The 14,354-nt window shown below is 48.6% G+C and overlaps 1 protein-coding gene across 2 annotated transcripts in view; it reads left to right on the forward strand.

Moving 5' to 3' along the window:
• Positions 1–979: 979 nt before the first annotated feature.
• The window catches only part of mtpap (mitochondrial poly(A) polymerase), a 64,211-nt gene continuing 50,836 nt past the window's right edge, over positions 980–14,354 (forward strand). The window contains exon 1 of one of the 2 annotated variants that reach the window (XM_087987472.1): positions 980–1,185. In XM_087987472.1, the coding sequence (XP_087843598.1) occupies positions 1,065–1,185 (121 nt within the window). In that variant the 5' untranslated portion in view covers positions 980–1,064. The remainder of the gene's footprint in view (positions 1,186–14,354) is intronic. The other variant, XM_043690565.2, reaches the window with a different exon arrangement.

A 14,354-nucleotide genomic window follows, 5' to 3' on the forward strand; every position in this document is an offset into this window, starting at 1 on the left:
CCATAGTGTTAGGTGCATTAGTCAGAGGGAAATGGGTCTGGGTGGATTACTTTTCGGAACTTGTTGGGCTGAAGGGTCTGCTTCCACGTTGTAGGGAACCTAATCATCTAGACAACATAGGGTTTCAAACGTTATTCTGCAGTTATACAAAACCCTGATTAGACCCAATGTTGAGCATTGTGAGCAGATCTCTGAATTTAGAAGGTGATCTGATCAAATTATTCAAGATATTAACATGAAATGACAGGGTAGATATAAAGAAGAACTATTTTCACTGAATGGAGATTCTAGAACTAGGGGACATAATCTGTGAATTAAGGCCAGATCATTCAGAAGAGATATTAAGAAGCACCTCTACACACAAAAGGGGTTGTAACGGTTTGGAATTCTCTTCTACAAACAGGAGTTGATGGAAAGTCAGTTCTGACTTTTAAATCTGGTACATTTTTATTAAGCAAAAATGCTGTGGGATTATAGGTCAAAGGCATGTATATGGAGCTCAGCCACAGATCAACCATGAACTCACCGAATGGTGGAACCGGCTTGAAGGGCTGAATGGATTTTGGATTAGTGGTGCTGGAAGAGCACAGCAGTGCAGGCAGCATCCGAGGAAGGGCTGAATGGCCTCTCCTGTTCCTGGTGAATGCACCTTCTTCGGCTGAATCACAGGTTTCTGCCCCGACTTCAAAATCCCCAACCTCATCTTTAACTCCTATCCATAGCCCTACCAACGTTAGCTCCACGGGTTCTCCCAACTCTGTACCAACATGCCCCAAGAGCCCAACGCAATGCTGCAGCCAGGGCACTGCCATTACCCGCGGTTTATATCCCCCTTTCTGGAAATGACAGGCATCACAGGGTCAGCTGGGACTGGGCGGAGCAGCAGATTGCACTCGGTTTTCACATATGCCGCCAGACCTGCCATTCCTTTCTGTCTTTATGCCCTCACCCCAACTACTCCCCCAACCGCACCACCGAACCCCCTCTCCCGGCATTCTCGATCTTTCCACCGAAAGGAAGCGCCTCCTCTGGCGGGCTGCGCAGGCGCACTAGGCCCGCTCAAGATGGCCTCCTCCGTGTGGTGGCGGCGCCTCCGGCTCCGTCTCAGGCCTCGACCCAGCCACTTCCCCCACAGGAGCTGTTCGGCCAAAACCGTACCGGCTCTGGATGGTACCGAGGAGTCAGGTAAGGAAGGTCCCTCCTCTCGAGAACCCCTGTGTGGTCAGCCCGGGCCTGGTTTGGATGCGGCTCTTTCAGGATTAAATTGACCCTGTGTATCCCCTGCCAGAGGGTCAGCTCCCTCAGACGACAAGGGAGAAGGGAGTGCTGTTTATTACCAGTGTTTTAATATTAATCAAAGCCGGGAAATGTCTCAGTTCAATACTTTGATGTCTCTTACTGGGTAAATTCTACTCAACAATTGAATTCGAAGTCTCCTAAAACAAACTTACAGAATGCTGAAGTTTGATGGAATCTGTGGACAGAAACAGGAGAATTAATGTTTCCTGTTCAGTATTATTCCTTTTCAGAACTTAAACGTGTTGGAATTTTTTAAACACTTTTGGCAGCGGAAGCAGCAGGTAGTGCACATAGAGCTACTTTCTCGTTAGAACGAGATGGCTTGGAGGGTGAGTTTAAACTGAGAGTCATTACACCTCAGGCGAAATGGAGGTGGGACCTTTTATAGTTACCTCGGCAAGTGTGGGGAATAAACCCACGCTGCTGATGTCAGTCTGCATCGTAAACCAGTTATCCAGCCAGTTGAAATGTGGAATTATGATTTTTTAACCTCTGACTCAAGTGTGGTTGCAACTAGCTGAGCTAGAACTGCCAGCAGAGAACTTCAGTAATGTGGACACTAGAGAACCTGGAATTATGTTCCTTACAGCAAAAAATATTGAGCCATAGTTACTATGTAAAATTGCTTGATTTTGGTGCAGATTCTGAAAATATATTTCCATCATTCAGAGAACACAACTGAGAAATAAGAGTTCCTGTTCCTCAGGTGCTGACTGACCTGCTGTGCTTTTCCAGCACCCCAATCTCAACTCTGATCTCCAGTATCTGCAGTCCTCACTTTCTCTCAGGAGTAGGCCATTCAACCCCGCAAACCTGCTGTGCCATTCATAGCTGATCTGACATACCTCATATTCATTTTCTTGCATATCCCCAGTAAGAAGAGAAATGAAGCTTTTGTTTGTTAATGTTATATCAATCATAACAAAAGATAATGGGAAGTTGAATTGATTAAAGAAAATGAGTAGGTCTTCTAAATGTGTTTTTCTGAATGTGTGTCAAAAAAACTGCAACTGTGCCTGCTTTTTATTTGGAAGGGACAATATAGCAAAACACTTTTTTTAAAAAAAAAATTATTCACTGTAAAAATAAGTCAGTAATTGTTTTTAGCTGCTTCCTATCTCTCAGTTCTGATCACAAGGTTTACATCCAATTTCAGTGATTTCCATTAGTAACAAGAGAATGTGAATTATCCACTCACTATAACAGGGAAAGTGAGTGTACACAAATACCAGAGTTGCAGTATGGTCATAAAGATAAAACAAAGACCTGCACATACTGAAAATCTGAAACAGAAGTAGAAATTACTGGAGAAATTCAGCAACTCCGGAAGCATTTGTGGAGAGAAAGTAGAGTTAATGTTTCGAGCTCAGAACTGGTTGTAGTTAGAAAAAGGTGGCATATATAGTGAAGTTGGGATGGAGAGGGAAAAGAAGTGAGTGGATAGGTGGAGATGGAGCCCAGAGAGAGAGAGCAACAGTTGGGCAGTGAAAAGAAGACTGAAGATTGGCTAACATGGTGCCACTGTTGAAGAAAGGTGGTAAGAAGAAGACAGGGAACTATAGACCAGTGAGCCTGACGTCCGTGGTGGGCAAGTTGGAGTGAATCCTGAGGGACAGGATGTACATGTATTTGGAAAGGCAAGGACTGATTAGGGATAGTCAATATGGATTTGTGCATGGGAAATCATGTGTCTCAAGCTTGATTGAGTTTTTTGAAGAAGGAACAAATAGGATTGATGAGGGCAGAGCGGTAGCTGTGATCTATATGGATTTCAGTAAGGTGTTTGACAAGATTCCCCATGGGAGACTGGTTACCAAGGTTAGATCTCATGGCATACAGGGAGAACTAGCCATTTGGATATAGAACTGGCTCAAAAGTAGAAGACAGAGGGTGGTGGTGGAGAGTTGTTTTTCAGACTGGAGGCCTGTGATCAGTGGAGTGCTACAAGGATCGGTGCTGGGTCCACTTTTTGTCATTTATATGAATGATTTGGATGTGAGCATAAGAGGTACAGTTAGTAAGTTTGCAGATGACACCAAAATTGGAAGTGTAGTGGACAGCGAAAACGGTTCCCTCAGATTACAACAGGATCTTGATCAGGACAGCCAGTGGGCTGAGAAGTGGCAGATGGTGTATAATTCAGATAAATGCGAGGTGCTGTATTTTTGGAAAGCAAATCTTAGCAGGACTTATACACTTAATGGTAAGGTCCTAGGGAGTGCTGAATAACCGAGACCTTGGAGTGCAGGTTCATACCTCCTTGAAAGTGGAGTCGCGGGTAGATAGGATAGTGAAGAAGGCATTTGGAATGCTTTCCTTTGGTCAGAGTATTGAGTACAGGAGTTGGGAGGTCATGTTGTGGCTGTACAGGACATTGGTTAGGCCACTGTTGGAATATTGTGTGCAATTCTGGTCTCCTTCCTATCGGAAAGATGTTGTGAAACTTGAAAGGGTTCAGAAAAGATTTACAAGGATGTTGCCAGGGTTGGTGGATTTGAGCTACATGGAGAGGCTGAACAGGCTGGGGCTGTTTTCCCTGGAGTGTCGGATGCTGAGGGGTGACCTTGTAGAGGTTTTAGAGGTTTATAAAATCATGAGGGGCATGGGTAGGATAAATAGACAAAGTATTTTCCCTGGGGTGAGGGACTCCAGAACTAGAGGACATAGGTTTAGGGTGAGAGGGAAAAGATATAAAAGAGACCTAAGAGGCAAATTTTTCACAGAAGATGGTACATACGTGTATGGAATGAGCTGCCAGAGGAAATAGTGGAGGCTGGTACAATTGCAACATTTAAAAGGCTTTTGGATGGGTATATGAATAGGAAGGGTTTGGAGGGATGTGTACTGACTGCTGACAGGTGGGACTAGATTGGGTTGGGACATCTGGTTGGCATGGATGGGTTGGAACGAAGGGTCTGTTTCTGTGCTGTACACCTCAATGACTCTAATGGATGATAGTATGCTAGGGAGAAAGAAGAGCTTGTATTGGGGACCATAAGTAGGTGAAAATGGGTTGGCTGTACAAAAATCAGTCCGTGTCATGACAACACATGAAATGTGGGGTGGGTGAAAGACATAGAAAGGTGTTCAGGTTCTAAAATTATTGAACTCAATATTGAATCCTGAAAGCTGCAGGGTCCCCAAGCAGAAGATGACATAGTAAGCCTCACTGGAGCACTGCTGCAGGTCTGAGACAGAAATGTTGCCAGGGATCACGGTGGTGTGTTGAAGTAGCCAGCACCTTAATTAGAAGCCGCCATTTCTGCCACTTCCAATGGGGTGGCACCACCAGATATGTATTCCCCTTCCCTCCCTTGTCAGCGTTTAGCAGGAACCAAACCTTCTGGGACACTCTGGTCTACTCATCCTCGACTCCCAACAATACCATGCACCCCTGTTGATTGATTTTGTTGTTGTCATGTGAATCAAGATACAGTGAAAAGCATTGGTTTGTGTACTATACAGGTAGTTTGTACCATACAAAGTGCTTCAGGGTAGTAGAACAGAGTGCAGAATACAACATTACAACTGAAGAGTAGGTGCAGAGAGAGAGATGGGAATTAACATGACTGGAGTGAAGGGGCCTGTGATTATGTTGTTTGCTTTCCCAAGGCATAGAGAAGTATAAATGGAGTCAATAGTTGGAAGTCAACTACGTGAAAGTGAGGACTGAATATTAGAGTCAAGAGTGTGGTGCTGGGAAAGCATAGCAGGTCAGGCAGCATCCAAGGAGCAGAAGAATTGATGTTTCGGGCAAAAGCCCTTCATCAGGAATTCTGGAGATGTTCTCTGAAGTGCTCTGCAAGTAGGCGTCCTGTCTCCCCATTGTAGAGGAGACCGCATCGGGAGCAAAGGGTACAGTAAATGACATGTGTAGGTAAAACTCTAATGGATGTGGAAGGCTCCTTTGGGGTGAGGTGAGGGGGGGGAGGTGTGGGTGCAGGTTTTGCAATTCCTGCAGTAGCAGGGGCAAGTGCTGGGAGGGGAGGGTGGCTTGATGGAGATGGGGGGGAGAATGGTCTTTACGGAAAGCGGATAGGTGTGGGGAGGGAAATATACCTCTGGTGGTGTGGTCTGTTTATAAGTGGCAGAAATGGCGGAGGATGATGTGATGTATACGGAGGCTGGTGGGGTGGAAGGTGAGGACCAGTGGGGTTCTGTCCTTGTTGTGATTGGAGAGTTGGGGCTTGAGGGCAGAGGTGCGGGAAGTGGATGAGATGCACTGGAGGGCATCATCAACCACGTGGGAGAGGAAATTGCGGTCTTTAAAGAAGGAGGACAACTTTGTGTGTTCTGCAGTGGAATCGGTCCTCCTGGGAGCGGATGCAGTGGAGGCGGAGGAATTGCGACTAAGGGTTAGCATTTTTACAGGAGGCAGGGTGGGAGGAGGTGTAGTCTAGGTAGCTGTGGGAGTTGGTGGGTTTGTAGAAGATGTCCGTGTTGAGTCGGTCACCATTGATGGAGATGGAGAGGTCCAGGAGTGGGAGAGAGGTGTCTGACGTGGTCCAGGCGAACTTAAGGTCGGGGTGGAATGTGTTGGTGAAGTTGATGAACTGTTCACCCTCCTCGTGGGAGCACGAGGTGGTGCTGATACAGTCATCAGTGTAGTGGAAGAAAAGGTGGGGAATGGTGCCGTTGTAAGTGCGGAAGATGGACCGTTCCACGTAATCCACAAAGAGACAGGCGTAACTGGGGCCCATGTGGGTATCTGTGGCCAACCCTTTCGTCTGGAGGAAGTGGGTGGATTCAAAGGAGAAATTATTGAGGGTGAGGACCAGTTCAGCCAAGAAAATGAGTGTGTCAGTGGAAGGCTACTGGTGGGCACATCAGAAGAGGAAGAAATGGAGGGCATGGAGGCCTTGGTCATGGCAGATGGAGGTGTATAGGCACTGGATGTCCATGGTGAAGATGTGGCTTTGGGGGCCAGGGAAACAAAAGTCTTGGAGGAGGCGGAGTGCGTGGATGGTGTCATGAACGTATGTGGGGAATTCTTGAACAATGGGTGATTGGACAGTATCAGGGTACGTGGAGATGAGTTTGGTGGGGCAGGAGCAGGCTGAGACGATGGGTCAGCTGGGGTAGTCAGGCTTGTGGATCTTGGGTAGGTAGAACCAGGCGGTGCAGGGTTCCACAACTACGAGATTGGAAATTGTGGGTTGGATATCCCCTGAGGTGATGAGGTTGTGTATGGTCTAGGAGATGATAGTTTGGCAATGGGAGGTGAGATCGTGGTTGAGGGGTCAGTAGGACAAGATGTCTTTGAGATGGCCCCTGGCTTTAGCAGTGTAGAAGTCAGTGCGCCAAACTACCACTGCATCCCCCCCCCCCCCCAAAACCCCCCTTTATTATCTGCTGGTTTGCTGGTGAGGTTGGCATTGGAGTGGAGGGCTGCGCATTGCAAGGGTGAGAGGTTGGAGTGGGTGATGGAGGTGGACAGAATGAAGCAGTCAATGGCCTGCCGGTAGTTGGAAATAAAGAGATCGAGGGTGGGTAACTGACCGGCACGGGTTGTCCAGGTGCTCTGATGAAGGGCTTTTGCCCAAAGCTTTGATTCTCTTGCTCCTCGGATGCTGCCTGACCTGCTGTGCTTTTCCAGCACCACACTCTTGACTCAATGGGTGGAAGACTGATTAGCGTGATGGACTGAGTTGTGTTCATGGCTCTCTGCAGTTTTTTGCAGTCTGAGGAAGAGCAGTTGCCATACCACGCTGTGATGCATCCAAATAGAGTGCAACACCTGCCTGCTTACCTCCTCCCTCCTCACTGTCTTTGGCTCTGGATACACCTTATAAGTGAAGCTGTAATTTTCCTGCACTTCACTCAATCTAGTTTACTGTACTCGCTGCTCATAATGCGGTCTCCTCTATATCAGGGAGATAAAATGCCGACTAGGTGACTGCTTTGCTGAACAACTGCATTTTGTCTGCAAAAATGACCCTGAGCTTCTGTTATTATTTGAGGGAGAGGTTACAACTTAGAGGATCAAGGAGTGCGGAGCATGCTTAATGACCAGAATTCTTCAGATCAGTATTCAACATGTTCTGAAAAGGGTCACTGGACCCTAAATGTTAATTCTGATTTCTCTCCATTAATGCTGCTGTTTTTGTTTTAAATTTATCAATGTAATGATTTATCCTTTGTTCAGATAAGATCCTGCAGAACCTCATTGCAGTTTTAATGTTGACCCTCATGGATATCAAAGTTTCACTTAAAATCATGATTTGCAGGAATACAGTCACAAATTCGAGTAAGGACTTAAATGGCCTCTTTTCAATACATAGTCACTGTGCTTATGTGGTGAAAGGGTTAAAATTGTGTCCCAATACATGTGTGAATCTAACCGAAAATGGAAGGTGTCGCTTGGTCCCGTGTGAATCTTGTTATACACCTTCCCGTGTGAATAACCAGAATGGAATGTGTTTTTTAGCCTTGCTCTGCTCTAACCGAAAATGGAAGGTGTCGCTTAGTCCCGTGTGAATCTTATTATACACCTTCCCGTGTGAATCTTCTTATCTGTATGTAACCAGAATGGAATGTGTTTTTTAGCCTTGCTCTGCTGTTCACATGAATGTTTAAGAGTATATCAGCTGGAGAAGTCTCCAGTTCGGTAGAGTCTGCTCCGGGGTTACGTTTAACCGCCGAGCGTGGGTTGTTGGCAACCGCTCTACGAGAACTGACGGCTCCCAGTTCGGGTAACGTGTAGAGTGAGTATAAACCAGACCCGTTGTAAGTACGAGACTGGTTGTGGTGACACTGCGGGGAATAAAACACTTATATTCTAGCAGACTCGCCTCTTGGCTGTTTGTTCTGTGTCAGACTACTTTCCTGCGAGCCTGGTCCTTGACCTTGAGAATTTTTTAAAACATTTTGGCGTAGTCGGCAGGATCAATCGCAATTGAGGAAAGATTTTGATACAGAACAATGTTTTGGAAAAAGGCTAAGAAACCAGAGGAACAAACTGTGGAGGTCCCGACCGTCCCGGGATGGCATGGGCCGTGGCATGGCGTGGCAGTTTGTTTGAGAAATGGTGGGGGGCGACCGGAGGACTGGGAGGCCGAGGGCGTAGGAACCCCAGGGTCGCTGCTGTCCACCCTTGAGAGGATCCCAGTCCTGCCGAAGAACCCATTGCCTGGGGTACAGCGGAGGATGTGGGCCTGTGCGGCGGCTTGTAGACAACAGTCAGACAAGCGCCAAAAAGCTGAAGCAGAATTAGCCCTCCTGAAACATGAGCAGGGACTCAGTTCGGGAGATGCCTCTATGTTGAGGCAGGAAATTATGAAGTTAAAGGCTGAATTGACAGCATTAACTGAACTAGCAGGACGAACTATTATGTATCTGTCTGCTAAGAAACGGAAAGAGAAAAGGAAGGTCCCTCGAACCCCGGACCCAGTACAAGTACGGGCGTTTGTAGCCCAGTTAAATAACGGGGATCGGTGGGATATCGATCATTGGGATGGGAACATTTGGGGAGATTTAGATGATCAGTACGAAGAGGACCCACCCGTACTCCAAGCTAAACCAGTGGTTAGGAGAAAGCAGGTTCAGAGACGTCTCCCAGTGCAACGGGAGGTAATGTTAGCTGAGAAAGGAAACCCTATACGGAATGAACAAGGGGAGGCAATTATGCATGAATTACCGCGGGCTCAGCCTCCCGCAGAATTCTCTGAATTAACGGAAGACTTCACTACCGATGAGGTGCTGTTTATCACCCAGAAAACCCGACGTAATCCTGGGGAGCCGTTAGAGCTATGGCTAATTCGGCTCCTCGAGGAAGGGGGGCAACAAGTGCAGGTAGACTATCAGGATGCTCCCAAGTTTGGTGGATTAGCAAAGGATGCTGCCATAGACCTGGGGTACCGCAGCCAAGCCAAGGATATGGTAATAGATCGCAGTATGGGGACCCTATTTGGGATGTATGCCAGGGCAGTGGCCGAACAGTATCCCTTCCCGTCCGATTGGCCCCCCTTGGAAGGAACTTGGACAACGATTAAGGAAGGGGTTCAGAGGCTAACCCGTTTGTGTGTGCGGGATGCCCTGTTGCTGGGAGTGCTGGACGAGGTAGATAACACAAATGTTAGTAGACAGACTAGAGACCACCTAGTGAAGACTGCCCCCCCCCATTATAAACCACTGTTATTAACCATAATGTTGAGTGGACGGGGAGAAACCCTAGGAGATGCCCGTAGTATGATGAGGGAGATGGGTGGTTTGGGGGATTGGGGACCCACAACCCGTGCTTCTCAGGGGTGCACGGAGGGGCGTCGCCCTGAGGCCCGGGCAGGGGGAAAAGTAAACCCTAATCAAGGAAGTAACCAAGGCCCCTCACGGCGTGCTTTGTGGCAAGCTTTGATACGGGCGCAGGTCCCAGCATCGGAGATTGATGGCCTACCTACACCGGAATTAAAAGACTTATGCAGACGAAAGGGACTGAAGGTGTCCCGGGTAGAGACGGAGTCCCGACCCACTATGGAAGACCTAGTGGAATTACTAACACAAAAATGTCAGACACGGGGTCCGGTTGTTAATGAGCCTCGAAGGGGTAGAACTTCCACTTCCCAGCGGTGGGAATCCTCGGAGGACGAGGAGGAGGAGGAGGTACGGCCTCCCCTCCGAGAGTGTTATAAAGTGGATAGGCGTGGCCGGAAACCTAGTAAGAAAGGCAAGAACAAAGAAGGGCGAGGCAAACGTCTTTACCCAGTGCTGTCTGGGGAAGATGAATGGGAGGAACAATAGGAATCGGGCCAAGCCCCAAGGGTTTGCCCACGAACGAGCCAATGGTCAGCAGACGACATTCGACCTCATGTATCATTGACTATCTATTGGCGCAAATCCGTCCAAACCGTTATGGCTCTAGTGGACACAGGGGCGGAGGCCACCTTAATCTATGGGACGCCCCATAAGTTTAAAGGAACCCCAGTCACGCTGGTTGGGCTGGGAGGTAATCTGATTGAAGGAAAAACAGTACAATTGCCCCTAAAGATAGGTACAATGCCCATTAAAACTTATTCAATTATCATTACACCGGTTAGAGAATGGATCCTGGGAATGGACATTCTGGCCGGTTTAACACTTTACCTCCAACAAGGGAAGTTTGAATTTGGAATCACGAAAATGGCTTTGCGCTGTAGGACGGTGTTAGTGGGAAAGGTTAAAATGGACCCCTTCCCCATCCCGATCGCCGATCGCGTAATAAGTCTTAGACAGTATAGGATTCCCGGCGGACATAAAGAAATATCCGCCACAATTAAGGATTATTTGGAAGCGGGAGTGCTTAGGACATGCACCACGGCGTGGAATAACCCCTTATGGCCCGTACATAAAGCCGATGGGTCATGGCGGATGACGGTAGATTATCGGCAACTAAACCGTCACACTCCGGCCTTGACGGCAGCGGTCCCGGATGCCGTCACTATTATAGGACGAATCCAACATCATCCAGGGGTGTGGTACGGAGTAATTGATTTGGCTAATGCCTTCTTCACAATTCCTATTCCCGAAGATAGGCAGGAACAGTTCGCATTCACTTGGGAGGGTAGACAATTCACGTTCACGCGATTGCCCCAAGGATATCTGCATAGCCCTACTATCTGCCACCGGATAGTTGCAGAACACTTGGCTGCCTTTAAAGTGCCTGACGAAGTGATGATCTCGCACTATATTGACGATATGATGATACAGGGGACAAGTCAGAAGCAGATTCAGGAATTGCTGGACCAACTGGTTCAACATATGCGAGGATATGGGTGGGAGATCAACCCAGCCAAAATCCAGGGTCCCTCACAAACGGTAAAATTCTTAGGAATCGTGTGGAACAAGGGGGAAAGGGAAATCACTGCGAAAGCTAAAAATAAGATTCAGGTCTTTGCCGTCCCTCACACCCAGAAGGACGTGCAGCAATTTATTGGGTTATTCGGATTCTGGAGACAGCATATTCCCCATTTAGGACAAATTTTAAAACCTTTGTATCGAGTTACGAGGAAAAAGGCAGCGTTCGAATGGACGGAGGTCCATCAAACTGCATTTGAAATGGCCAAGCAAGCGATACAGCAAGCTGTATCCTTGGGAAAGATACAGTCAGGACCTGTAGAACTGCAAGTCTCAGCACAGGGGGATTATGCCAATTGGAGCTTATGGCAAAAACAGGAAAGAACCCGTAAGCCACTGGGATTTTGGTCCCGAAAATTACCCCCGGCAGGGGAACGGTATACCCCCTTTGAGAAACAGTTATTAGCATGCTACTGGGGCTTGGTGGAAACCGAAGCCCTGACCATTGGACATGAAGTGATCATGAGAACAGCTATCCCTATTCTTCCGTGGGTACTTAGTGACCCCACTACCCACCGAATAGGAACTGCCCAAGAGAGCAGCATCATTAAATGGAAATGGTATGTGTCGGAGAGAGTGCGGACTGGACAGAAAGGAGTGTCAGTCCTACATGAGCAAGTGGCGGAGGCCCCTGAGGAAGGGGAAAAGCGGTTTGAGGTGATTGAATACAAGGAATCACCCGTTAAGATGGGAAAACGGTATGATGAACTGACCCCGGATGAACAAGCCACGGCTTGGTTCGTAGATGGGTCAGCCCAATGGAAAGCGGGACAGCGTAGATGGAAAGCTGCCACCTTTAACCCAAAACAAGGCACTACCCTAGAAGAATTAGGGGAGGGAAAAAGTAGTCAGTGGGCAGAATTAAAGGCAGTGCGTATGGTAGTCATGCAAGCAGGGGTCATGGGAGTTTGTTTGTTCTCTGACTCGTGGTCAGTGGTTAACGGCATGACACAATGGATGCCAACTTGGCAGGCCAATCAGTGGATGATCCAGAATAGGGAAGTGTGGGGTAAACAGTTATGGGAAGATATATGGGAGAAAGCTCAATACCTGGTCATATACATCACCCACGTAGATGCCCATACCTCTCGAAATGATGTGGAAGCTCTACATAACCGATATGTGGATGGTATCGTCCGAACCATGATGGTGCAAAGGGGCACCTCAGTGGACCTAGCTAGATGGGCACACCTTAAGGCCGGGCACTGGGGAGTGCAAGGAACCTTGCACTGGGCTCGAGACCGAGGAATAGATCTTATGGTAGATGATGTTAAGACTGCAGTAAACCAGTGTGAGCAGTGTCAACATCAGCGGCAGGGAGTGCCCCAACACATGATGGGACATATCCATCGGGGGGATGGTCCGGGACAGAGCTGGCAAATGGACTTTGTGGGTCCCTTACCCTCCTCACAAGGATGTAACCACATATGTACAGCTGTGGACACTATGTCTGGGGTTTTGGTAGCCCATCCCTGTCGTCACAACAATCAACAGGCTACCTTGCGATGTTTAGATTTGATTGAACAATTTTATGGATTGCCCATACAGGTCCAGAGTGACAATGGCTCCCATTTCACAGGAAGGGCGGTAAAGCAGTGGTGTCACGATAACCACGTGGAATGGGTTTATCATGTACCCTATCACCCACAAGCTGCGGGACTTATAGAACGAATGAATGGGCTTCTGAAGTCCTCACTACGAAAAGCAGGAGGTTGCAATGACTTAACGGGTTGGAGGAAGCAACTAATTCGGGTGGTGAAACAAATTAATAACCGCCCATTAGGAAATGGGGTAACACCCTTGAATAGGATGATACGAGTATGTGATACCCCAAAGACTCAGCCTATTAAAATGTGGAAATTCGCTGAGGAAGCTGATATTCCCGTAAGGGCCACGCCGGCTTCGGCTGGACTGGACCTACGAGCACTAACTGCCCAGACTTTGATCCAACAGAAACCTACGGTGATTAAGACCGGGTTAGGATTGATTTGTCCCCCTGGAACCTATGGGCATATCCTCCCGCGGTCGGGACTGTCACTAAAGGGGATTGATGTGATGGCAGGCGTAATTGACGCAGACTACCAAGGGGAGTTGGGGGTGATCCTGGTCAACATCACCGCTGAACCTTACGTGATACAGAAGGGGGACAGAATAGCGCAATTGGTCATTAAGCCATGTAACCTTACAACGGTGGAAGAGACGGGAGCTCCCGTTACGGTTACTGAGCGTGGGACGGGGGGATTTGGGTCTACTGACACTAAGGGGGCCAAGGTATGGGTGCGCCAGACGACCGGCCCCCCCAGGCCGGCCGAAATCATAGCACAGGGGAAGGACAGTCTGGTCACCATTATGTACCCCGGGGACCCGACCTGGGCAAACGTCCCGGCGAACCAGTGCTACTTACGTGAGACCTGAATAATGTTGTAATTGCTATGCACCCACAGGCTGACCCTCCGCCTTGAACATGGGGTGGTCATGGGGATTGCGACTCCTATTGGCGATGTTCGCGATCGGATGGCCACTCCAGGGCATCGGTATCACGGCCTGGACGCTGGTACCGGTCGCCCGCCATGAGGTGCGGTGGGAGGCCAGTAGCCAGCGACGGACGCAGGACGATTTTACATGTGAACCCGGTCAGCAGTGCGTTGTTCTGACTCTCACCAGCGACTGTCAATTGTACACGTGTGCACAGTGCTACATGCGCCGGGATGGGGAAAAATATGACATATCGTTCATACCGCCTAATTGCACCCTGGCGGTAAATGCCCAAGTCAAGACGTGTTTGTGGGACCGACGCACCCAGACATGCGGGACAACGGGGACTCATTGGAGCGTCACAGCTCGGGGGGAAGATCTGTGGCTGCGCAATGCCACCGATATTCGGAATCGTCATCGATTCATGTGGTTAATAATGGTACTGCCCTCGACGAACGCCCCGTCTGAGGCGTTATTAAACCCCACGCGGGGCGGGCCAGCCACGGGGGGCGTGCGGTCGCATCGAACACAGTTGGCCCCTATTATGTCAACTTGTCAACAGATGGCCCGGGCGGTACTGCACACTGATGTTCATTGGCGGGTACAGTTGCCCCTCATACCCGAGTGTCATACCAAGAGGCGGCGACGAGCGTGGTACGACACCCTGCTGGGAGACGCAGGAACTGTTATGGGTATCTCGAATGCCATTGACTCTGAGGTAACCCGTACTAAATTATCTAACACGGGACAGGCCA

This window comes from Chiloscyllium plagiosum, unplaced genomic scaffold (genome assembly GCF_037043375.1).
Source record: "Chiloscyllium plagiosum isolate Xiang-an unplaced genomic scaffold, Cpla_swu_hap1 HiC_scaffold_5, whole genome shotgun sequence".
Taxonomy (NCBI): Eukaryota; Metazoa; Chordata; class Chondrichthyes; order Orectolobiformes; family Hemiscylliidae; genus Chiloscyllium; species Chiloscyllium plagiosum.